General features: G+C 36.7%; 1 protein-coding gene across 1 annotated transcript in view; it reads right to left on the bottom strand.

Moving 5' to 3' along the window:
* METTL25 (methyltransferase like 25) overlaps nucleotides 1-27,149 on the bottom strand; it is a 107,301-nt gene that overhangs the window by 18,345 nt on the left and 61,807 nt on the right. The window contains exons 6-8 of the mRNA XM_052640948.1: nucleotides 23,574-23,668; nucleotides 16,437-16,466; nucleotides 11,468-11,541 (exon numbers count right to left, since the gene is read on the bottom strand). Of these exons, the coding sequence (XP_052496908.1) occupies nucleotides 11,468-11,541; nucleotides 16,437-16,466; nucleotides 23,574-23,668 (199 nt within the window). The remainder of the gene's footprint in view (nucleotides 1-11,467; nucleotides 11,542-16,436; nucleotides 16,467-23,573; nucleotides 23,669-27,149) is intronic.

Raw genomic sequence — 27,149 nt, 5'->3', positions numbered from 1 at the left:
TAGCGTGCTTGGCTCAGTATCTGACAAACACTCAGTGAATAGTGGTCATTTTCCTGTTACTGTGCTGCATTCTCGGGGTAGAATCGTCCACAATTTATGAGGGAAGACAGGTGAAGAAACGTTAGAATTCAGTGTGATAAGCACAAGATGGTGAGCAGAATACAGCACAGCGTAGGGAGCGCTTCAGCTACTGCAACCGACAAGCGGAACTTTCTTAGAGGAAGAATTGAGTTTCAAAAGGCCTCAATTTCCAACAGTATTGTGAAGAGCAATATTGATAAGAGATGAATTTACAGTAACATTAAAATTAGGCCAACACTTAAAATTTAGAAATAGGTTAAACAATTTTTAAAAATTGCTTTCTTAAGGACTTCAAAGACGTACTGTAAGGTTTACAATTTTCCATGAAATATGAAAGGATAACTGTGTAAGAAAGAAGTTCTTTTCTAAAATTTATTAAATTTATTTGGTTCTACATAAGACTGTACTTGAAAATAGAGTGTTATTATTAAAAACGTTCTGAAAAATGGTTTTATTACTTTTATGGCTATGGAAAGAGAGGAAAGTATCAATAAGTCCATTTTGGTTTAAGAAATAAGAATATAGTATAGAAAACAGAACATCAATTTAAATATTATTACCAAAGCAACATAAGATTAAGTAGAATGAATCAGGCTTTTAGAATTTTTGGAGGTAAAAAAAGTTACTTCTGCCAGACATGGTGCTAATACCTAAAGTCTGGGTACCTTACAAAACAATGTTCTTAAAAATAATAGTTTCAAAGAGAGTTTATAATGAAGAGTGCAACCTGCTCTTTTGCAGCTACAAGAAAAAGACTACTTCCTTCATCAGGCTTTAGAAGAGTCTATAGTTTCAAAGATAAATATTGCAATTCTAATAATTAAGAAACAAGAATAAAGAAGGGCAGGTAAAAGAAAAATCTCAATACTATTCAGAAAGTACAAAGGCAGAATAGGATTGTTAGTAAATGGAATATAGGGCAATCCCACTTTTAATTTTAATTTTTAGTAAGTGCCAATTGCATTTTTCTCATTACTTAACACTAAAGGTTGGAGTCTGCCTTTTATAATTACATATTATGACATCACAGAATCATTGTAATCTTAATTTTTGGTGACACGTGTAAATAAATCCTTCTGTCTGTTAATTACTTAGTATAATTAATATGTAGCAGTTTAGTCACTAAATCGTGTCCAACTCTTTGTGACCCCATGGACTGTAGCCCACCAGGCTCCTCTGTCCATGGGATTCTCTAGGCAAGAATACAGGAGTGGATTGCCATGCCCTTCTCCAGGGGGACTTTCCCCACCCAGGGCTTAAACTTGGGTCTGGTGCTTTGCAGGTGGATTCTTTAGCAACAGAGCCACCAGGGAGGCCACATATATATAATTAGTCTAGTTAATATGATTGTTTTCTGTAAGAAAATGCCTAAGATCAAGGATCTGGAGGCCATCTCGTTCTGTCTCCTTTGACCTATTAAGTATCTTTGACTTCTCTTTACTGAGACTTGACTCTTATCACAGGAAAACGTTCAAGTTTTTCTGTCTGAAAAAAGCAAGCAAGCACACCAAAATCCCCCACCCCATACAAAACCTCTCTCTGATCCTATATCCTAAAACTACCTACCAAAGGTGGTTGTCACATGATCAAATGATGAGTTGAGTCCCAGAAGCATTTAATGTACGTGAATTCAAGTATGTACGCATGGCATGTCATGAAAAATACTGTGAAACATTTTATGTATGTATTTTATACTGTATACAGGCAAACAATATGCACTTAAACATTTTACACATTTAATTATGATATTGGTTTATAATACTGAATCTATGTACTTTCCTACAGTAGGAAATGCAAGGAATTTTCATAGGTAGATTTTACTGTACATGACTCCTATGTTTCCACTGTATAGAATGGCTTTTCTATATAAATTTTCTTATTAGACCACACGCCCTTGGTTACTTGTTCCAGAAAGCATGGGAACCATGTCAAATAATGGGTGGCAGTTGCTGTGATAAGACTACTAGACTAGTTTGCAATACTGCTTACCATCCTTCTGAGAAAGAGTAATGCTAGAATCCTTTTAATAATGCAGAGAAGCACAGTTACCTGTTTAGTATACCTGTCTTTGTTACTCTACTACGAATGAGCTCCCTGATGGCAGGGTCCACAGATTATTTGTCAGGTTATCTTCAAGGCCTCAGACAGAGCCTCAGATCATAGACGGTAGTGTTTAACACAAAGCAGACTGATTAACAGGACAATGACAGCAGAGTAAGAGAAAATTGAGGCCACAATCCAAATTTTGGCCTCCCTGGCAACAGCACTCTTTCTCATACAGACTTCAAGAATGCTCTAATTTTAATCAAGAATACTCTCTAAGATTGCATTGTACTAGGAAAAAAAAAAAAAAAACAAACAAAACACTTGGACAAGGAGTCAACAGATCTAAATTCCAGCAGCAGTAAACAAATTAGCTCTCAGAACTTCAACTTTCTCACTGAGAAAACAGATGAAACAGAGGTAACATCTAATTAATAGCTCAACAGAAAGATGTAAATGAGATAATGCACAATAACAGTAAATTGTAAAGTGTTACAGAAATATTAGGTAAGGTAGTACTTATATTACTTTATAAAATTATGACTTTGGTAATATAACTGTGTTGGTATTTTATTTTTTAAATAAGTACCTTGACTTGTTATTAATAAAAGTTTTGGTTTTCTTATTGCTTATATAAGTGGCTTGACCACTTACCATGGAATGCAGTAAGGTTAAATGCAGGGATTTAAAACTGTGGTCTTCACTGGCTGTGAGGAATCTGCAAAGACTTTTAAAGGTGTACACCATTTGGGCTGATTAAAAAAAAATGTTTCCAAATCCTCTACTTCCTTATACCCACTTTCCTTAAACTCATCTGTCTGGGAAAATGCCTGTTTTCTACATCTCCTTTCACAGATGGCCCTTCTGCTCTAACTTGGCAAAGAAAAGGCATACCTCTCACCCATATTACTATGCTGCATTGCTATGAGGTGTAAGATCCTCTGGAGAATCGTTGACAAATAGTTTCCTTACTAGAGGTATTATAAAGGCCACACCCATCTGTCTCAATAGGGGATGTATTCCAATAAAGTTTAACTGTTCATATTTAATAACTAAAAATAAAAACTTTAAATTTATGTTGTCTACATGTATAAATATTTATGTAACAATAACTTGATCCTAAATAATTTATTCTTTAACATTTAGAGCTTTGACAGGTATAGGAAATTTTGTCATCAGGTAGACATGACATAAAAGTAACAGGAGAGCAAGGACTAGTCACCAAAAGGAAAGGATGTTTGTTGCACTATGTTCCAGTTTTGGATTTAAAAGGTCCGTCTAGTCAATGCTATGGTTTTTCCAGTGGTCATGTCTGGATGGGAGAGTTAGACTGTGAAGAAGGCTGAGAGCCGAAGAATTGATGCTTTTGAACTGTGGTGTTGGAGAAGACTCTTGAGAGTCCCTTGGACTGCAAGGAAATCCAACCAGTCCATTCTAAAGGAGATTAGTCCTGGGTGTTCTTTGGAAGGAACGATGCTAAAGCTGAAACTCCAGTACTCTGGCCACCTCATGTGAAGAGTTAACTCATTGGAAAAGACCCTGATGCTGGGAGGGATTGGGGGCAGGAGGAGCAGGGGACGACAGAGGATGAGATGGCTGGCATCACCGACTAGAGGGACATGAGTTTAAGTGAACTCTGGGAGTTGGTGATGGACAGGGAGACCTGGTGTGCTGCAATTCATGGGGTCGCAAAGAGTCGGACTCGACTGAGCGACTGAACTGAACTGAACTGAGACTTACTGTATATAACAGAAAATACTCCATAGTATTCTATAATTGACTATCAACAATATATGTGATATTAAACAAAATAATCAAAACAATCTTATTTTGCTACTGTCATTTCCTTTGGAACTGAAAGACAAATGATCAAATAATCATACTAATCACAAATGAGATCCACAGATGAGTTATAATAATTATTTTCAAGATTTTTCTGTGCTTCTTAGAGTATGCCCCATAAAACATTTAGTGTTACAAATTTTAATTACATGTGTGTATAGTTTTGAGAGAAAAAATATCATATGAGCAAATAAACACGTTTCAACAAAGTTCAATAGATTAATTTTAATAATAATAGCAATCACTCACTATGTTCCAGGCACTATTTTAAGCACTTTATATATACTAACTTACTTTTCACAACATCTCTTTGAGGTAGGTACCATTTTTCACTCCAGTTTACAGATTGGAAAACTGAAGCAGAAAGACATTAGGTCATGTGCCCAAGATCACAGTGTTATCACCCAGTGAGGATGGGGCGGTGCTGTTAGCCATCACACCCTGCTATCTCTCCGCAGACTACTGAGAGTCTTTAAAACAAAAATGTGCGTTCGAATCTTAAACAGGACGACAGTGCATGAAGCATTTACTTGACCAAGAAATTCTTTTCTCTCAAAGGATTTTTACAGAATCACGGCTCTTCAGACAACAATCTGAAGAATACTCTTATAGAGTAATCAGGATCTGATTTATCTTTCTTCAAAGGCATTTCTAAAATACTCTGGAGCCAGATTACAACGTTCCATGACTTGTGAATGAAACCAGCCAAACAAAAATCATTTGAATTGGGAAATGATCAGAGACAAGTAAGTAAAACATTCAGTATATTATGTGTAGCATAAGAGCTAATGAGAAGCTGATGACAGAGGAGAGAAAGTGGATATAAAATGTTACAGGGGAGTGACGGTGGGTGTCACAGAGAGGATAATTTTGAGTGAAGAACTGAAGGAGAGTCAGCTAGCCATGTGGCTATCTGGTGATGATATTCCAAGCAGAGAATGCATTATAGGGAAACGCCTTAAAGCAGAGAATATTCCTGTTATTTTTAAGTAAAGGCAAGGAAGGCAGTACAGACACAAATAAATGGGAAATTAGTGTAAATGAAATCAGAGTGATAATGATAGCTCCATCATGTAAGGCTTTGTAGGTCATAGTGAAAATAATCAGCTTTACTTCCACATGAATAAGAATCCATAGGAAGATTGTGAGGAAGATCTCACTTAAAAGTATTAACAGGATCACTCTGGCTATTGTGTTGAGAATAGACTCAACAGGGCAAAAATAGAAGCAGGAAGAGTAATTAGGAGGTTACTGTAGTCACCTAAATGAGAGATGATGGTGGCTTAGAGTGGAGTGCCGGCCCTGAGGGTGGTAAGAAGTGGTAGCATGTTAGATATGTTTAATTAGAGAGACTACGAGATCGCTGGACTAGATCGAGGCAGTGAGAGAGAGAGGGGTCAAAACTGTCTCCAGAATTCCTGACCAGAACAACTAGAAGAACTGGACTATGGTGAGTACAGTCCACAGGGTCGCAGAGTCAGACACAACTTGAAGGAACAAGAATGATTAGGCTACAGATTTGAGATGTATCAGCATAAGACAGTATTGAAAGCCACGTGATGTTATGAGATGACCTGGTTAGTGGGGACAGAAGAAAGCACTTTTAACAATGAGAGCTTTCAAAGAAGAGAGGAGTCAGCAAAATAAACTGGGGGGAAAAAAAAGAATGAAACGAAAGAATGAAATGAAAAAAGCGACTATCTTAAGAGGGGCTTTCTCTAGCATATAAGAAAAAGTGTTTCTGTAAAAAGTAGTAAACTGTGTGAAATACTGATGGCAGGCTAGGTAAGATGAGGACTGAGAACTGACCACAGGATTTAGCCATATGGGGTCACTGTTGTTGTTGTTCAGTTGCTAAGTCATGTCCGACTCTTTGCTGTCCCATGAATTGCAGCATGGCAGGCTTCCTTGTCCTTCTCTGTCTCCCGGAGCCTGCCCAAATTCATGTTCCACTGAGTCAATGATGCTATCCAGCCGTCTCATTTTCTGTCAACCCATTCTCCTCCTGCCTTCAATTTTTCCCAGTATGAGATTCTTTTCCAATGAGTCAGCTCTTTGCATCAGGTGGCCAAAGTGTTGGAGTTTCAGCTACAGCATCAGTTCTTCCAAAGAGTATTCAGGGTTGACTGCCTTTAGGATTGACTGGTTTGATCTCCTTGCAGTCCAAAGGACTCTCGAAAGTCTTCTCCAGCACCACAGTTTGAAAGTGTCAGTTCTTTGGCACTCAGCCTTCTTTAAGGTCTGATTCTAACATCTGTACATGACTACTGTGGGGTCACAAGTGATCCTAAAAAGGGGAGTTTGATGGAGTGATGGAAGTAAAGTCTCATTGGTATTCAAGCAAAAATGGGAAAGAAATTGGCAGCCCTTTCAAGGATTTTCCCAGTAAAGGAAAGAAGAGATATGAGATAGTAGTTGGAGGGGAAAATGGGTCCAAAGAGGATTTTCAGAATCAGTGTTCTTAACCATGATGATATATGACTTCATTAAATAAAGCTAAAAACTGGCCACCAGGGCTCACTAGGTGGCAGAGGAGCAGACACAATTACTAATTGTACATTTAGACTGGATAACAGCAATGAATCAAACAGATTAAGTACTATGGGAGAAGAGAGTGAGAAGGAGAAGAGTAAGATACTAGAGATGCTTTCTAAACTGAGTTTTAAGGAAACCCAAGGATTTTACCTGCCAGAGGTCAGGAGAGGAAAGGATGACAGGAATGGGGAGGCGAAGATTTCAAGTAGGCAGAGGAGCTCTAAGAACACACAGGAGGTGCAAAATTAATTGCATGGGAAATGAATAATCTAGTGTACAAACGATGTGCACGAGCAGCTGCTTGGGGTGCAGAGAAGGAAGAAAGGGGTGACTTAGGCTGGAAAGGACATCAGTGACACCTGAGAAATGGCCCTGAATGCCATAATAAGGATATGTTAGTTTTTGAGTATGAAGAAGAGGAATTATCAAACATACTGAAGTAAGAAAAGTGACATGACTGTTTCTGAAAGATAAATGATGGGATCTGAAGAACAGAGTGAAAGGGGGCCCTCTGTCAGAAGAAGGCATGTTTAGCATGCTAAAAAGGAATGAGCATTCTTTCTTTTAATAAAAGTGAATGCAGTAGATCTAATTAAAATTCTACTCCAGTGAATCCAACACCATCCACATGCTGTCCACAAAATGAAGAACATGGCTTACTTGCGGCATTTTCCAAAGAAGTAACATCAGTGTAGGAAATTTTAGGAAAAGGTAAAGTAGAGATATACTCAATAAAATAAGCAGAAAGTATCAAAATTCAGTTTCTCTATCATCACAAAATATCTATGAAATTATTTATTTTGTGCCTTTTATATGCTAATATATAGTGAAAGACAAAGAAACTTTAAGTATTTTTTAAGACTTATAAAATTTTGCTGAAAATGGAAATCCCTTAAGGAAGTACCAAAAATCTTCAAACTACTTTTCAATTTAAAAGATACTGACTTGCTAATTTGACCACACGTTAGGGACTAAATAATTACCTTTAATTTTGTGAGCCAGTGTTGATGACCTGGCTTTTCAAATATTTATCTGATTACTGCAAAATCATAATGAAAATTAAACTAATTAATAATTACAGGGATCAGAAATGATGTATTTCTTATATAGCGGTTTACAGTACTCTGTATGAAAGAGAATTATAAAGTATATATATCTATTTCTCTGTCCTCTTTTGAAGTGTTCTGAAGGATTTTTAATTTCATGAAATGCTTTCTTTGGCATTTTATTCCCTTAGAAAGTTTCCAGATAAGGACTAATTATAACATCTTAAAAATTATACAAATTATTAAGTTTTAACATAAATGTTAAATGCTAAGTTACAAGTACAATCAACAGAGTAAAGATACTCTGTTAATTTAAGTTCATGAAAAAAGTTTACTTCTAATATAAACAATTTTACTTAAGGAAATTTCAGAACAATGTTTCAAGTATTCTGAAGTGGGATATCACTTGAAGACAATATATTTTAGTTAGCAAGGAAAATCAAATAAAATGCAAAAGAAATTATTAAGTGATCTTATTTCTATCTTTAGTACTCTTGCTGGCTAGAGATTCCAATCAAGGTAACCTTGTTACATTGCTAATACAAGGAGACCTATAACTCAACTCATATTAAAAATATCCCAAAGAATTTACAAGGAGACCTGTAACTCAACTCATATTAAACATAGTCCAAAGAGAAGCATGGGATAGCGAAAACATTTGTGGACTACAAATTTGGTCCTAGTTGTGGTGCTTTTAAGCTGTATGACTTAAGACAAGCTTTTAATCAGTTTATCTTAATTTTCCTTATTACTACAATAAAGTGATTACAATAGATACTAGGGATATAATATGTAGCTTAACTAACCCTGAGGTGTGGCCTGAAACGAGATTATAGTTTTATTACTACTGCATAAAAGCAAGGATTTAAAAAATACAGTGTGTATGTCAATAAAACGAACTCCTGTAAGCAATACCAAATCTGAGAAACAGAACATTACCAGTCTTCAGAAATTCCTATGTGCCCCTTGCCTTCCCCACCTCATCACTCTGTGTACTCAACTGCCCTCCCTCCCACAGGATGCTACACCACTGAATAAGGCTTGTGTTTATCATTGCTATGCTTTTCTTGATTGCTTACCACATATTTCATATTCCTGCATAATTATACAGTTGTGCTTGTTTCCAAATTATAAGAATGGATCCATCCTACAGGAATTTTTCTATAACGTTTACAATATTCATTCACTTTGATGCATGTAGTTGTAAATCATACATTTTCACTAAGACACAGTATTCTACTACAGTTTATCTGTTCTCCTATTAATGAAATTTTTGTTCATTTTATTCACTCTGTTTAGATTACTGCTCTTATAAACACTGCTGCTATTTATCATTCTTCTGTTAATGCTGATATTGTTGCTTTATTCTATTTATTTTCTTAAATTTGGTCACACTGGACATCTTGTGAGACCTTAAATCCTTGATTGAATCAAGGATTGAACCCAGGCCCTGGCAATGAAAGCACTAAGTCCTAACTGCTGGACTGCCAGGGAACTTGCCTTTTGTGTATCTAAGAAATGGCATCTGGGGAAAAATGAAAATCTAAAGCTGAGCTCATTTCTCTTGGTTTCCATATTCTCCTAAATATCTGATAATTTTTAATTTCCTTTCTAGTATCTGATGTTCACCAGCCAATTAAAAACAAATTTAAATACACACATACACACAAACACACATACTTGTATACACTCACCACACACATGCATATGTACACATCTCAGCATTTTCAGGTTTTCTCAGGCGGAGAGTTAGCTCTAATTACTTAGTCTGCTGTTCTCGGATGTGGGTTTCTCTTATTTTCTTTGGTTTTTGCATATGCCATCCTGACTAGATTATGAAAGACTCCTATGTGGATACTAGATCCATAGTATGCATTCAGAACTTGATAGACTGCCTGCCACACAATAAACAATCCCTGTGTCAAAAAATGTAACAAGTACAAGTCTTGGCAACTTATAAGAATGTGTGGCTTGATACTGGGAAAAGAAAATAAGCAAACATCATTTTAAGATTCCTAAAGATTGATAATGGCCATGACATTCCTCAGAAAGGACAAAAGAAGTCAAAGGACTGAAGAAACAGCGATAGAATCGGGGGGAAGCTGACTTTGTTTTTTGCCTATGGCTGAATCTGGTGTATTTTTAAGGTACTTAAGTGAAGCTATTCGAGTCAAACTGAGAAATGTAGATTGGAACTTCAGAAAAGAGGTAAGTGCTGGATACATGATGTAAGTTATCTCTTATTACAGTATTTGCTAAGAGAAAGAAGAAATATAAAGAGACAGCAGCTGAGTATAAAACACTAGAGAATTTCTAGAAACACCAAGGGGCTAAGTAAGAAAAACACTTAAAGAAGAAAGATGAGTGTTGAGAGTAGGAAGAGGAAACTTAGAGGAATGTAGCTTAATGCAAGATAATGAGGAAGGCAGTCTGGGAAAAGCAATTATTGCATGATCAAATGTGGCTGAAAGGTTAATAAAGGTCTGGAATGAAAAAAGTATTATAATAAATAACACCTATTCAGTAATCAAGGCAGGCAAGAATGTGGAGGGTTGGAGAGATTTGAATTTTTAAGTGAGAAGAAAGGTTTAGGAAAGAGTTTAGATGATTTTAAGCAGGCATTAAGAGGACAACAGAACAACAGACACACTAATGAATAGATCTGAGGGCTTAAAGGAAGGCAGGCAGACAATATGTGAGTGAACATGAATTTGCACAATTTGTGACTTTTGCCAACAAGGTTAACATCTTGGGGTGAGAAAGAAATCAGTTTTCTAGAAAGAGAAAGGAATTAGTTTACAGGAAACCATGAGAAATTCATTTCTAGACATTTTGAAGATTAATATTTGGAAAAGAGAATGGATAGTGGGATACAGATTTGGGAGTTAACTACATAGAAATGACAATTTAAATCAATGGCATATGTAGATATTTACATGTCATAATTTTTTTAGTTTAAAAAAAAGACCTTTTTCTTAGAGAAATTATACCTAATCTGAAAATATTAATAGCTTCCATTCCTATTAATGAGTTTGGATTTGTTTTTGTTTTTGAGAACTTGAAAACTATCCTATTTTAATTTTAAGAATAATTCCATTATAACCAAATGGCAATAAGAATCCTAAAATTATAACTATTAGGAATAAACTCATGAAACCCAAAGGAATTGCAGATATATGCTTGAGTATAGCAGTTGTTAAACCACTATTATGAAAAACTCTCCTAACCCTTGCCTTTGTGTATAGGCAGTTATTATCTGGGGAAAACACAAACAAAACAAAACATATGCAGGGCTACTATTTTACCAGTAGAGACATGAATGGCCACAATGGCTGTTTAAAATTGATGTCTGTTCTAATTACTTAAGTTTCATGCTCCAGTGGTTGTGAAACTTTTACGATATAACCTCTGCTCATATTTGGGCTTCCCAGGTGGTGCAGTGGTAAAGAATCCGCCTGCCAATGCAGTAGACACAAGAAACGCAGATTCAATCCTGGGGTTGGGAAGATCCCCTGGAACAGGAAATGGCAACCCAATCCAGTATTCTTGCCTGGAGAATTCCATGGAGGAGCCTGGTGGCCTATACAGTCCATGGGGTCACAGAGAGTCGGACACGACTGAGCACTTGCACACAAATACACACACACCTGCTCATATTATATCCACTGAATTACTAATATATAACATTTCATTACTTCTCACACTCTAAAGTGCATTTTACATATATAACCATATATAACTTTATCATCATAACAACCTTTCAGTACAAAAGGGAATCATTAGAACTCTTATTTCATGCTCAAATTCAAAGCTCCTTCTACTAGTAAGAGTGACCCTGAATAAATTCACCTGAAAATGAACAGTCACTTCACTTATAACAACGCAGAATAGTTATTATTATTGAAACAAAATCATCATACCATTTGGTGATGCCATAACACTCTTTAATAATATCCTGGAGTATGGCACGATAGAAGAGGGACTCAGTAGGCAGCTAAAAAAAAGCAGATACATATGAGCACAAGAAACAACTAAAAAACAGAAATTAAATCAATGCTTGAGAGTCGGGACCATAAGTGAATGTTAGAAACCTGTTTGCTATTAACATAGAGGATAATATTATTACTCTTCTATTCTAAATAAAATGTACCTGGGGGCTAATTCTCATTGAGAAAATAGAAGAAACTATAAAAGAAGTAGTAGTGAATGAAGTAGAAAAGGAATAATCAAAGAAAAATGAGCTAACGTCCCAAATGGAGTGCTTATCATTTAAAAACGTAGAAATAAACTTTCACAACTGCATCAGCACTGTATAAGAGGGAAGTAGGATGTGTGCAAAAGAGCAGAGAATGTGGGTCTTTCCTCATAGACGTGGATTAGAGATTTAACCTAGGATGCTGAGCCAGAGAGGAAAGGCACTACACTACATGAGGACATTCCAAAATATGGTCATTTCCTAGGGAAAAAGAAGTGCGAAGTGTCCGTGAAGGTCCAAAGGTAGGGAAGAAGGTCTTAGTGATGCATAATAGTTTCAAAGTAGAGAGTAATAAAGTACTATACATAAAAGAAAAATGCTTCACCGCGGCAATGTAAGATGTACTCTTACACTAAGAAACTGTAAATAGTGGCCAAAGACCTTTTAATACTGATAGTATAGAAAATTCAACACAAATATCAGGAACAATAACCCTGTTTCCATGCCAAGTTACTGTTGAAAAAAAAGAAAAACAAGCAAGTATGGAAGGAGGTCAACAATAATTGAATACCTCTGAGTAGTCAAATAAGGTAAAAACTGTTTTAAAGATAGAGTTCAATGAAACGTGCATATCTAATGAGTTATCCTTTTGTAACTTCAATTCTCCTTCTGAGCCCCACATTGTTACTATCATTTGTTTTCAACTATCTGGTCCCATCACTTCATGGCAAATAGATGGGGAAACAGTGGAAACAGGGTCAGACTTTATCTTTTGGGGCTCCAAAATCACTGCAGATGGTGATTGCAGCCATGAAATTAAAAGACGCTTACTCCTTGGAAGAAAAGTTATGACCAACCTAGATAGCATATTCAAAAGCAGACACATTACTTTGCCAACAAAGGTCCATTTAGTCAAGGCTATGGTTTTTCCTGTGGTCATGTATGGATGTGAGAGTTGGACTGTGAGGAAAGCTGAGCGCCGAAGAATTGATGCTTTAAAACTGTGGTGTTGGAGAAGACTCTTGAGAGTCCCTAGGACTGCAAGGAAATCCAACCAGTCCATTCTAAAGGAGATCAGCCCTGGGTGTTCTTTGGAAGGAATGATGCTAAAGCTGAAGCTCCAGTACTTTGGCCACCTCATGCGAAGAGTTGACTCACTGGAAAAGACTCTGATGCTGGGAGGGATTGGGGGCAGGAGGAGAAGGGGACAACAGAGGATGAGATGGCTGGATGGGATCACTGACTCGATGGACGTGAGTTTGAGTGAACTTCGGGAGATGGTGATGGACAGGGAGGCCTGGTGTGCTGTGATTCGTGGGGTCGCAGAGTCAGACACGACTGAGTGACTGAACTGAACTGAACTGAACTGAACTGAGAACACATTGGATTCAAGTGGAGTTTAGCAGAAAATAAACATTTTGCCTACGTGCTGAGGCAGGAAACCTATTCTACTGCCCTGCTTCCCCATTTAAGATCAAGTTCCTACACTGTGTGTCCCAGATGCTGAGACTAAAAAAAAATCTCAAGTTGGCAGTTGAGAGTCAAACATTATTTCTTGGGTCTTTACCTGATGGCATTGCCTTCTTATGTCACTGGAGAACATCTGACTTGTAGGATCTTGAGAGAGTACTTTGAACACAAGTTATATGCTCACTGGATGGTGGGACCAGTGAGAAGGGTGTTTCTAGTAGGAAATGGTATTAGTAATACCACAGTTTCCAACCCAACTCCTAAATGACTCACTGAAAAACAGACATATACATACTTGAGTGCCCACACTAAAATTTATAACCTTCAAAAGGCACACTCCTTATACAAAATTTCTTTCCAAACACAACTCCTTAACTTACGACAAAATCTCTTGATTTATAAACTTTCATTTCCTGAAGAGTTTTCCAAAAATTTCATTAAGAATTTCCCATCTCTGGATATATTTTCTATTTGATAGTTTTTGATCTTGAGTAATTCTTTTCTGCAGTACCTACAATCTCTATTATCTGTCCCCCATTTCCCCCAAATCCTTTCAGTTCTCTCACAGAAATGTTGAAATCCCTTTTCATATATTAATACCTACTCATACTGTTCTACTGAAATTCAAGACATTCTGGGAAATATTTAATGAAGTGAAATATTAGAATTATAATTGCTTACAAAATTAAATTTTTTTGATTAGTTATAATAGATAGGAATTTCAATTTTATGTAAATTTTATATAAAATTCCTAAAAATATTGAAGCTGTTGTTTGAGCTGAGGAAGTGGGGATCTGATGTCCCACTACCAAGCCACGATGCTATTTTGCTTCTTCCACATTTTGGCAAAGATGGGGTATCATCAATTTTTTTATTATACACTTTCATGTAGGAAAGCTGAGAAGAAACTCTTAAAGCACTCCTTTCCCATGCCTTTTAGAAAAATTATATAAAATGATATTCAGATAGTTTAGAAATACATGTATATTTATTTATAATTAAAAACTGACTATATAAAGGCCACCAAAACCCCAAGAAACATACTTTAAGCAAGAGAACATACAACCATGGAATGCACAGAGGAATACAAACAGGATAGAATAAATCATCATTCCCCAGTAACCCTGAGTAAAGAACTTTACAGCTGTTTCCTAAGAGAAAGGAAAGAGAGTTATGAAGTGCCTTCGAATGTGCACTCCTACAATAACCGGGACTATCCATCCTGGTAAATACAGATGGGGGTAAGTGGGAAAGAAGTCAACATCTTCCGAGCAGCCTATGCCTGACTATTCCAGGAAAAAGCTGGATGTGCCTCAGAGTTTACTTTCTTTCCTTTGCAGATGATAAATCAACTTAACACTTTAATGAATTTTAAAATGAGAGGGAGCAGACAGAGGACACTCTTAAAGGATGTATATGTATATTAGGACATACATGTTACAGGTCTAGCAGACAGGGCACTAAGCTGGAAAAACTCTACAATTAATTGAGCTAGAATGTACTATTAAACCTGTGCTCTGTATCATGTTCTCATGTAAGTCTGGGGAATACTTAACTCACAAGATGGGCTGTAAACATGAGCAAGCACTTGGGCAACTGAACAGCAGAGCACAAATGCACTGGGGCATTATTATGATTAATGCTCTTTCCTCTTCCAGACCCCTAAGGAACCACTGTTTTGATCTGTACTACAGTCAAGAGCTTGGGCTCCAGAGTCAGAGATTCAAATCTCACTGCTCACTATTTAACAGTTTTCTTGTGTGTATTGTGAAATAATAGTCCCCACCTCAGAGGCCATGTATGTGGCACTTTAATTGATAAAGCAAACTTCGAACTGAACTTTGGTAAGCACTGTACGAAACTAAGTTTTCATTTTCATGATCATAATTAATCACCTAAAACAGTAACAAGAGTTGATATGTATTGAACACTTACTATGTGACATTGTTTTAAGCATTTTACATCTTTCACTCATTTAATTCTCACAAAAACTCTATGAGAAAGGTATTATTATTACTCTTAGTTTTATGATTGTTACTATGTGTATTTTACAGATAAAGAAATTAAGCTGTGGAGAAATCATGATGTGTCCCCAGCTCACTAAGCCAGTAACTGATGTAAGACAGGATGCAAATCAGCCATCAGAGACTAAAGCTTACATGCTTAAAGTATGCTCGAATGTCTTCAAAAAATCAGTTTTTGTCAGTTTTTAGGTAGCTACAATCAATATTTTTTAAACTGTGCTCAGTCGTGTCCAACTCTTTGCAGCCCCATGGACTGTAGCCCGCCAGGTTTCTCTGTCCATAGAATTTTCCAGTCAAGAATACTGGATTGGGTTGTCATTTCCTCCTCCAGAGGATCTTCCCAACTCAGGGATCGAACCTGCGTCTCTTGTGCCTCCTGCATTGGCAGGCGGATTCTTTACCGCTAGTGCCACCTGGGAAGTTCCTACTTAAAAAAAAAAATCCACACAAAGTTCTTAGCATTGTGTCTGACCCAAAGTAAGCACTCAGTAAATGATACCTGTTACTACTGATATACTATTATTATATTTAAAAATTAAAATTGACATGTTAATACTCTGAAAAGAAGCTAAAAGAAATCTCTAAAATTTAGGTCCAGTAAGAAAATTTTGTGATAAATTTAAAAGGAACTCTTTAAAAAAAGTTACAAATATTAAGACATTTCATAAATCATAAGGTAGAGGATAAAGCAATTACACTGAATACATTTAACATCTGTTTATATATAAAAACTCATTTGGTTGTTGCAACTAATGACTAATGAAGTCAATTAAAAAAAAGTTAAAACACAACCAAATAAAATGTGTGCTTTGAACTATAGTTAAAAAATAAATTCAATGCTATACCTGGTTTATCTTTGCTTGAACTAAGCCCATAAAAGCTTGAAAGTCAGCAACAACATTCTTCAGAAATATTTATAGACTGTTTAATATAATATGAAGAAATGAGACCCTAGTATAAGAGTATAATGTAGACATTTTCCTAAAAGCTTAATTTTCTTCTCCTGAGAGTTCAATTCTCTTTTATAATAAAGTAAACTTACAGAAAATGTGCAAGTTTGAATATGAAGAGGAGACAAGAAAAGTGAGTATTTATTAAAATCCATCAGGTTTTAGGTTCACCAGCAGGTCAAGTATGAAGAGCACTTTGAGAAAACCTATCACTTTCATCAGCTGGCTTAGAGTAAACACTCTCACTTACCCCTTGGCCAACTGCAACCCGCTCCAGAGCCTTTAAGGAGAAAAAAATAAGACAAAGATAGTTGATATGTTTAGTCTTATCTTATAAAACTTATAAACACATTATATGAGGGCTTATAAAAGTGACATTTAAAGAGATTAATTAACTGATAACATAATAGTTTATACACTTACAAGTGTTAATATCATGAAGGAATGCTAACTGGTACACTTGTATAATTTAGGGCTGCTATATGCATGCGTGTCATGTACACAAACACATACACACTGCAACTGCATACGCTAAAACAAATAAATCCAAAGCTATTATAATATATACATAATAAACATAATTTATATGCTATGTTTTATTTTCTTCCAATTTTTAAAAAACATATAATTTTATCTTTTATTAAATAAAAGTATATTGAACCAATTATGGTTGAAATCTTAGCTTACAAAAGTACATGATTTTGGTCTGCATGGTCTGCAAATTCAAATCAAATTCACATATGATCAACTCACTTTAAGAGAAAGTAATACATATTTTTACAATTTTACATGTAGTTGGTTTTACATTTATATTTACTTAAAACATAAAATATTTTTATAAAACATTTCCTAGTATTTCTAATAAATACTCATAATACAATATATATGAAAGATTTGTTATAATTTAAATATGAAATACAGCCTTCTGAAACTTTCCGTTTTTTTTAGAAACATACATTTCCACACTTAGGTTGTTTTATAACTGAATCACATGAAAATATTTTAACTAAAATTTTATTTTTAAGGCTTTAATTAGAAAATATTTCAAACATAAAGTAGTAAAATGTAACAGATTTGCATATACTTCCTAATTCAAAGTACTCATATTTGCTTCAGATGCCTATGTCTTCTTAAATATTACTTTTTAGATTTAGCTGAATCATGTCCTTTTAAAGCTGAAAGAAAATTTACAGATTATCCCAAGTGCAATTTTTGCAGATGCACAAGGTTACTGACAATGAAAGGAAATTGCCACAAGTTGCGAAGTTAGTTAGCAGGTGAGTAGGAACTAAAAACTTGTTTTTCAAATCCCAATTTACTTTTCATGATCTCATGTCATGAAGATTTAGTGGGAAAATGAGCTCATGGTATGAAAGTTTGCTTCACAGAAATTGTTTGAAGAAAAAAATGGAACTTTTCCATTGACTTCAAGGATACCTTCACTGAACATCAAGAGCAAGAGTGTTATGAATACAGAAGATGATTATTAAATAATAAACTTTTTATTTTATATTGGGTGTTCACTGGAAGGACTGATGCTAAAGCTGAAACTCCAATACTTTGGCCACCTGATGCGAAGAGCTCACTCATTGGAAAAGACTCTGATGCTGGGAAAGACTGAAGGCAGGAGGAGAAGGGGACGACAGAGGATGAGATGGCTGGATGGCATCACCGACTCAATGAACATGAGTTTGGGTGAACTCCGGGAGATGGTGATGGACAGGGAGGCATGGTGTGCTGCAATTCATGGGGTCGCCAAGAGTTGGATACGACTGAGTGACAGAACTGACTGAACTGAATAGACAATTCTCTGGTAGCTAAGATGGTAAAGAATCTGACTGCATTGCAGGAGACCTGGGTTTGATCCCTGGGTTGAGAAGATTCCCTGGAGGAGAGAATGGCAACCCATTCCAGTATTCTTCTCTGGAGAAATTTATGGACAGTGGAAGCCTGGTGGGCTACGGTCCTTGGGATTGAAAAGAGTCAGCCAGACATGAAAAGAGTCAGTCAGACATGATTGAGTGACTAATATTATAGCCAATTAACAATACTGTGACAGACAAGTTTTTAATAATATATTATTTGGTGTCAATACAAATATCATATAACACAGGGCTATTTTTGGTATGTATCATTGATGAGTTTATTTTAGAAAACCAAATGTTAACTTTCGATTACACGATAAAAGATAAACAGGTAGGTAATAAACAGTTTCTTACAAATATTAATAATTTTTCTTGGCCAATAAATATAGATGATGAAGAGAATATACTAAGTATTCATTTTATACTAATATAAAATATTTTGAAATTTTATCAGGCTAAAAGTATGCTGATAAGATTACACTAATATAATTCATTTTCCCCCCTCTGGTTAGTACCCTTAACAATTCATCTGAAAGTGTTACCAGAAAGATATCTCTCGGTCTCACTCTCTCAATTCTTTAAGCTCTGAATATTTGTAGAAAAGGTGAGTTATGAGAAAAAAAGGCAATGAAACAAGAAACACCAAAAAAATGTTCCTTAGACTTTGTAAGTTTAGTCAAGAAAAGAAATCCCCATGAGTAAAGACAAGGATAGAGCTAGAAGGAAAGGGGTATTCTATAAGAAGCTGACATTAGTCAGGCAAAGTGGTTGATAAATTCTTTATTTTGGAATTTACTTTTCAAAAACCCTTCTTTATGGTTTGTTGAATGTTTATAGTTACAGCACACAATTTTGTTTTGTTAATATACTATATTCTTTTATCTTTCTAAGGGATATTAATTGCTATTATATATTATTTTAGATAGTATCTCTTTTTATTTTGGATTGTTTTCTCCAAGTTGCTTCTTTCCTATTTGTTTACCTGATCTCTATTCTTTCCTGTTAGACTTTCTTAGACAGCTAATGATTCTCGGCCGTCTGCTGATAATTAAAATGTGGGTATCATAAACTTGAATGGAAGCACTGTGCTTATGAGAGGACTATTAATTGCAGACCTCACCACAAAGGTCCTATTTTATTGTAAAATTTCTAATGCCAGTATCTTCAGACTTTTCTCTTAGGCTAGTCAGATTCCCTACAAAAAGACTATTTCAATTTCTTCTTGCTTAGAGGAATCAGCAAACTAAAATGGACAGGAATGGGCAAATTTAATTCAGATGACCATTATATCTACTACTGTGGGCAAGAATCCCATAGAAGAAATGGAGTAGCCCTCATAATCAACAAAAGAGTCTGAAATACAGTACTTGGTTACAACGTCAAAAATGACAGAATGATCTTGGTTCGTCTCCAAGGTAAGCCATTCAATACGACAGTAATCCAAGTCTAAGTCCCAACCACGGATGCCAAAGAAATTGATCCGTTCTATGAAGACCTAGAGGACCTCCTAGAACTAACACCTAAAAAAGATGTTCTATTCATCATCGGGGATTGGAATGCAAAAGTAGGAAGTCAAGATATACCTTGAGTAACAGGCAAGTTTGGTCTTGGATAACAAAATGAAGTAGGGCAAAGGTTAACTGAATTCTGCCAAGAGAATGCATTAATCATAGCAAATACCTTTTTCCAAAAACACAAGAGATGACTTTATACATGGACATCACCAAATGGTCAATACTGAAATCAAACTGATCACATTCTTCGTAGCTGAAGATGGAGAAGCTGTATATAGTCAGCAAAAACAAGACCTGGAGCTGACTGTGGCTCAGATCATCAACTTCTCATAGCAAAATTCAGGCTTAAACTAAAGAAAACAGGAAAAACCCCTTGGCCAACCAGGCATGACTTAAATCAAATCCCATGTGAATTTTCAGTAGAGGTAATGAATAGATTCAAGGGACCAGATCTAGTTAACACTGTGCTTGAAGAACTGTGGACAGAGGTCTGTAGTACTGTACAGAAGGCAGCAAACAAAACCATCCCAAAGAAAAAGAAAAGCAAGAAGGAAAAGTGGTCATCTGAGGAGGCTTTACAGACAGCTGAAGAACAAAGAGAAGTGAAAAGCAAGGCAGAGAGGGAAAGGTACATCCAATTAAACGCAGAGTTTCAAAAAATAGCCAGAAGAAACAAGAAGGTCTTTTTCAATGAACAATGCTTAATAATACAAGAAAACAATAAAAGGGCAAAGACTAGCAATCTCTTCAGGAAAACTGGAAACATCATGGGAGTATTCCACCCAAAGATGGACACAGTAAGGGATAAAAATGGTAGAGACCTAGTAGATGGTGAAGAGCTCAAGAAGAGATGGAAAGAATACATGGAAGAACTGTATAAAAAAGATCTGAATGAACCAGATTACTACAATGGTCTGCTTAGTCACCCAGAGTCAGACATTCTGGAGAGCAAAGTCAAGTGGGCCTTAAAAAGCACTGCTGTTAATAAAGCTAGAAAATGTGATGAAATTCCAGCAGAACTATTCAAATCCAAAAGGATGATTCTATCAAGGTTTTGCATTCACTATGTCAGCAACTCTGGAAGACCCAGCAGTGGCTACAGGACTGGAAAATAGTCAGTCATAATTCCAATCACCGCAGATGGGGACTGCAGCCATGAAGTTAAAAGACACTTGCTCCTTGGAAGAAAAACTATGACAAACCTAGACAGCATATTAAAAAGCAGAGATATTATTTTGCTGACAAAGGTAGAATAGTCAAAGCTATGGTTTTTCCAGCAGTCACAGATGGATGTGAGAGTTGGACTATAAAGAAAGCTGAGCACCTAAGAATTGATGCTTTTGAACTGTGGTGTTGGAGAAGACTCTTGAGAGTCCCTTGGACTACAAGGAGATCCAACAAGTCAATCCTAAAAGAAATCAGTCCTGAATATTCATTGGAAGGACTGATGCTGAAGCTGAAGCTCCAACACTTTGGTCACCTGATGTGAAGAACTGACTCACTGGAAAAGACCCTGATGCTGAGAAAGATTGAAGGCAGGGAAAGAAGGGGATGACAGAGGATGAGATGGTTGGATGGCATCATCAACTCGATGGACATGAGTTTGAGCAAGTTCCGGAAATTGGCGATGGACAGGGAAGCCTGGCATGCTGCAATCCACGGAGTTGCAGAATCAGACATAACTGAGAGACTGAACTGAACTGAATCCTAATCCCCATGGAGGGTAGTACTAGAATGTGCTAACCATTGGACAATTGCACTTATCTGCCATGCTAGTAAGGTCATGCTTAAAATCTTGCATGCTAGGCTTCAGAATTATGCGAACCAAGAACTTCCAGATGTCCAAGCTGGATTTAGAAAAGGAAGAGGAACTAGAAATCAAATTGCCAACATTTGCTGGATTATAGGAAAAGCAAGGGAATTTCAGAAAAACATCCATCTTTGTTTCATGGACTACACTATCGTCTTTGACTGTGTAGATCATGACAAACTGGAAAGCTCTTAGAGAGATGGGAATACCAGACCACCTTACCTGTCTCCTGAGAAACCTGCATGCAGGTTAAGGGGTAACAGGTAGAATCCTGTATGGAAAAACTGACTGGTTCAATATAGAGAAAGGAGTACGATAGGGCTATCCGCTATCACCCTATCTATTTAACCAATATGCTGAGCACATCAGGAGCAATGCCCAACTGGATGAGTTACAAGCCAGAAGTCAAAATAGGCGGGAGAAACATCAACAACCTCAGATATGTGGATAATAACCACTTTAATGGCAGAAAGTGAAGAGGAACTAACAAGCCTCTTGATGAGGGTGAAGGAGGAGAGTGAAAGAGCTGGCTTAAGACTAAATATTAAAAAAAACTAAGATCATGGCATCTGGCCCCATTACTACATGGCAAATAGAAAGGGAAAGTGGAAATAATGACAGATTTCCTCTTCTTGGGCTCCAAAATCACTGCAGACGGAGACCGCAGTCATGAAATCAGAAGACAATTGCTTCTTGGCAGGAAAGCAATGACAAACCGAGACAGTGTGTTGAAAAGCAGAGACATCACTCTGCTGGCAAAGGTCCATATAGTCAAGGCTATGATCTTCCCAGTGGTCAGGTACAGTTGTGAGAGCTGGACTGTAAAGAAGGCAGAATGCCAAAGAATTGAAGCCTTCGAACTCTGATGCTGGAAAAGACTCTTAAGCGTCCCTTGGACAGCAAGGAGATCAAACCAGTCAATCTTAAGGGAGATTAACCCTGAATATACCCTGAAAGGACTGATGCTGAAGCTCCAGTATTTTGTTCATCTGATGTGAAGAGACAACTCATTGGAATAGTCCCTGATGCTGGGGAAGATTGAGGGCAGAAGGAGAAGAGGGCATCAAAGGATGAGATGGCTGGACAGCATCATCAAAGCAATGAACATGAACCTGGGCAAACTCCAGGAGATGGTGAAGGATATGAAGGCTGGGCGTGCTGCAGTCCATGGTGTCACAAAGAGCTGGACACAACTGCATGATTGAAAAACAACAAGTCAGATTCCCTAGAAAAGACTATTTCAATTTCTTCTTGCTTAGAGAGTATAAGCTGCCAACATTCTAGGAATCAAGTCATTCCAAAAATGAGCTGCCATTCTAACAAGACCCTAAATGAGTATTATTTACAAATACAAGGAAAGAACAAGACAAATTCCCAGAAAAAAATTTTAAGAGGACTTATCAAAGGAAATCATTACTTTAGCAAAAGTAGATTTCTAAGTTAACTCTCAGATACATGACCTAGAACACTGCAGCACTATTTCTTTTACATTGCTGTGTTACTGGCAATATAAAACTATCAAAATAATGACCACATAATAGCTAATTTTCCTTGGGATTGTACATTAGAAACATTATTGTAGAAACTATATTTGACATTTATGATGGCAAAGTCCATTAACACCATTTAACTGGCATTTGGTCCTTTTTAGACCAACATAACACCACAAACAGAGAAAACTGTGGGCCAAAGTGTTCTAGATCTAAGGATAAGAGCCAACTGAGACATTTTAAATAAAGATTTCAGTTAACTAGATAGGTACTTCCTATCCCAGACAGTTTAATAATATTTTTCCCATTTTATGAAAACTTAGGAGACCAAATGATCTGCTACACACACTGCTACACACACACACACACACACACACACACACACCCCCCACAGAGCTGTGGATAAAGCACTAAAGTAATTCTGAGTTTAAGAATTGGTTGTTGGTACATTTTATATGATAATTAAAGTAATTACATGTAAAAAATTAAGTACCATAATGCAGAATTAAAGTATAACTATAAATTGGGACCATACTGCATGCAGAGTGAATAACGTTCTAAGGGCAAGCCGTTTTTTTCCCCTCATAATTTGCAGTGCATAAAAGCATTAATAAAGATGCTCTGCAAAATTTGGCATTTAACAGAGCCAAAGAAATAAATTCAGCAACATCCGGATAAAGCTCTTAGTTGAGAAAGAACAAATCCTACCAAACAGGCTGACATTCTGGCATTACGGCCACAGCACCATCTCTCTTCCTTCAAATAGTGGCACATTGGAAATCCCCGCCTTACTTGGGTATATTCTGCAGATGGAAGAAAAATATGAATTATTTAAATAAAATTCTTCCTTTTTTAGTTAAAGTAAATAATCTATTGAGAGCGCAAATCAGTCATTTGAAAGTCAAACAGTAGTTAAACATGGAAGTGGTAATGTTTAACAGCTCATTCCAGTATGTTAATTGAAAACATATTAATGTTATGAAAATGGCATTTTCTCAACAACAGCTGTTTTGCGTTCAAGCTCCAGGTCTGATACCAGCCAATTTACCAAAATTATTTCTCAAAGATTTTGCAAAAGCAATTTAAAATGGAAATACTTTTCATGTTCAGTGTAACTATAGAAGATAAGTAATGAGATACTGGGCATTTTCTGCTGACCCAACTTTCTAATAAAATGATTTATTAAATGTGACATTTGGCAATTTATTCTAGAACAATATTAATTTATTCCCAACAATGTTGAAGCATCAATATTTTTTCCCCAGCCACAGTGTTCACTTTCCAGAACAGCTGTATGCACTCTTCTTTTTTCCGTTATATTAATAGGATGTCACATTTTCAACTGTGATTCAGTTTGGCTCAAATGGATTTATGGTTTAAGTAACAACAACAAAAAAGTCAACATTCACTACTTAATCACACATATCTGCTGTTGACTCACTTATAGAGTTATATATGTAACTTGCTGATGTTAAAACCCCTTATGAACAACTAATAATTACACAGCATTTCTGACAAGGAAAAAAAATCTATTTTAAATTAAAGCCTGGAAAATAAGAACTCAAGCTTATCAAAACAGTGGTAATGAAAAGAAAATTGAGATACATATAAATTTTTTATTAGGTTAAAAAGTAAAATAAAACTAGAAAATAAGAAAATGGTTTAAAACAAAGTATTATTGAGGCTGTTGCTGTCGTTTAGTCACTAAGTGTGTCTGACTCTTTTGCAACCCTTGTAGCCCACCAGGCTCCTCTGTCCATGGGATTTCCCAGGCAAGAATACTGGAGTGGGTTGTCATTTCCTCCTCAGGGGACCTTCCCAAACCAGGGACTGAACCCATGTCTCCTGCATTGGCAGATGGATTCTTTATCACTGAGCTACCAGTGAAGCAATACTGTTGATGTTCAGTTCAGTTCAGTCGCTCAGTCGTGTCCTACTCTTTGCGACCCCATGAATCGCAGCACGTCAGGCCTCCCTGTCCATGACCAACTCCTGGAGTTCACTCAGACTCACGTCCATCAAGTCAGTGATGCCATCCAGCCATCTCATCCTCTGTCGTCCCCTTCTCCTCCTGCCCCCAATCCCTCCCAGCATCAGAGTCTTTTCCAGTGAGTCAACTCTTCGCATGAAGTGGCCAAAGTACTGGAGTTTCAGCTTTAGCATCGTTCCTTCCAAAGAACACCCAGGGCTGATCTCCTTCAGAATGGACTGCTTGGATCTCCTTGCAGTCCAAGGGACTCTCAAGAGTCTTCTCCAATACCACAGTAGATTCCACCAAATAAACGTTTGTGTTATGAAATATCAGATGGTTTTCGATTAAAATAGAGAAAATTTAAGTTTCATATAGACATGAGCCTGTGATAGTGATTTCCTTCTTTCTTTTAATTAGGATTTTATAATTGACCTTATTTGATAATCATATGGAAGATGGAAGACATATTCCTTGCCCCAGGAATATAAATAATAACAATGCTAGTATTTATACAACACAATCTTGTTAAACACTGTTATAAGTACTTTAAATGTATTAATTACCTTTAAATGCTAGGAGCTTTCGTATTAACAAGTCCCCACAGCAATTCTATGAAATAGGTATACTATGGTTCTCATGTTTCAGATAGAGAAACTAAGCACAGGGACTTTAAGAGAATTGCCTAAGTTGCAAATCTAGCACACGACAAACCTGGAATTTAAACCAGCAGTCTGACTCCAGAGGCCATGCTCTTAACCACCAGGTTATATAAACAACTTCACTTACAATTGCCCAGGACTCATGGAGCTCTTGAAGCCTATGCAAGTCCAAGGGACCCCAGTCTAGTTCCTTCGTCAATTACCAAGATGGCTTGAAAGAGAGGTTTGAGTTTTACTGAAGGCTTTACGATTTAACCAAAACATGATTATTGCTAAATGAAAGGGTTACTGTAAGTAGTTTAATTCTTTTTCTGACAGCTGAAGAAAGAAATAGCTAAACTTTAAAGAGTAAGAGGCTGAAGAAATGGGGTTTTGGTCTTTTATTGAGAGTGTTTAGGAAAGTCCTAACTAATAAAACCGTTTTTTTCCCCTTCCCCTATCTGCTCTCTCCTTCTTCCTTATAAAGTAACAGAGCATTCAATCTTTAGCTGACTATTCAGCTGTTCAGATTAAAGACTATAATTCCCAGATTCCCATGCAGCCACTAAAATAGCTAGAGATTAAGTTTTGGCTAACAGGATGTGGGCAGAAGAGATGTGCGCAAATGCTCAAAAAGGAGAAAGCTCTCCCCTCCTCACTTTATGGTCATGTTGGCAAGCAGATGATGGAGCAACAAGACAGAAGGATTCTGGGTTCTTCGAAGGCTTTTTTGTGTAGAGCTCCTTTGTGTGTGTCTGTGTGTCAGACACTCAGTCATGTCTGACTCTGCAACCCCATGGACTATAGCCTGCCAGACTCCTCTGTCCATGGAGTTCTCCAGGCAAGAATAGTGGAACGGGGAGCCATTCTCTTCTCTAGGGGATCTTTCCAACCCAGGGACCGAACCCGAGTCTTTTGCATCACAGACAGATTCTTTACCATCTGAGGGCATCTGTGTGGATGCCCACAGAGCTCCTTTAACTAGCTTTAATCATCTGCCTTGGGACGGAAACAGAAACATCCATCTGTTTTGTTGAAGTGACTGCTACTTTGGGTTTGAAACTATCTAGCATCTAAATCTTTAATTCAGTGTTTCCCAACTTTTTTTTGTAGCTCAGCACTCAGAGAATATGGTGGATTTTGTAGGTCACAGTGGAATAAACAGATGATGATAACTGTCTTGAGCCAAAACCCATGGGATGAAGGAAGCAATATCACAGGAACTCCCATGTAGCATCCATGACACACTAGTTGAATCCCTCTGTTCTAATTAATACAGGAGTCTTCTTTGACAATGTGTTTTTGAGCAGAGACTTACATGAGGAGTCTTTTCATGACTTACAAGTCATGAAAATATTTGTTGGGAAGACTTAATGAAAAGCAAACAAACAGAGCTCCAACAAGACATAGTTAATTTCCAAAAATATAATACTAGAATATTATACAATTTAAAAATTATTGACTATTTTTCAGTTTCTAATAGTCCAACCAAATACCTACAGAACAAACTTGTAGGAATGGAAAAGAGGAGATGAAAGCCAGCTTGCTACAAAACAGGAAAAGAATTCCACTTAAGAAACAAGCAATGGATTTGTAATGAAAAGTACAATTAGTGTACCATCTAATAAAAGTATAATTAGTGTACCAAACTGCTCTGCAATTTGCCTTATGCTG

Source organism: Budorcas taxicolor, chromosome 5, assembly GCF_023091745.1.
Source record: "Budorcas taxicolor isolate Tak-1 chromosome 5, Takin1.1, whole genome shotgun sequence".
Classification (NCBI taxonomy): domain Eukaryota; kingdom Metazoa; phylum Chordata; class Mammalia; order Artiodactyla; family Bovidae; genus Budorcas; species Budorcas taxicolor.
This window is presented reverse-complemented; position numbering and strand designations above follow the sequence as displayed.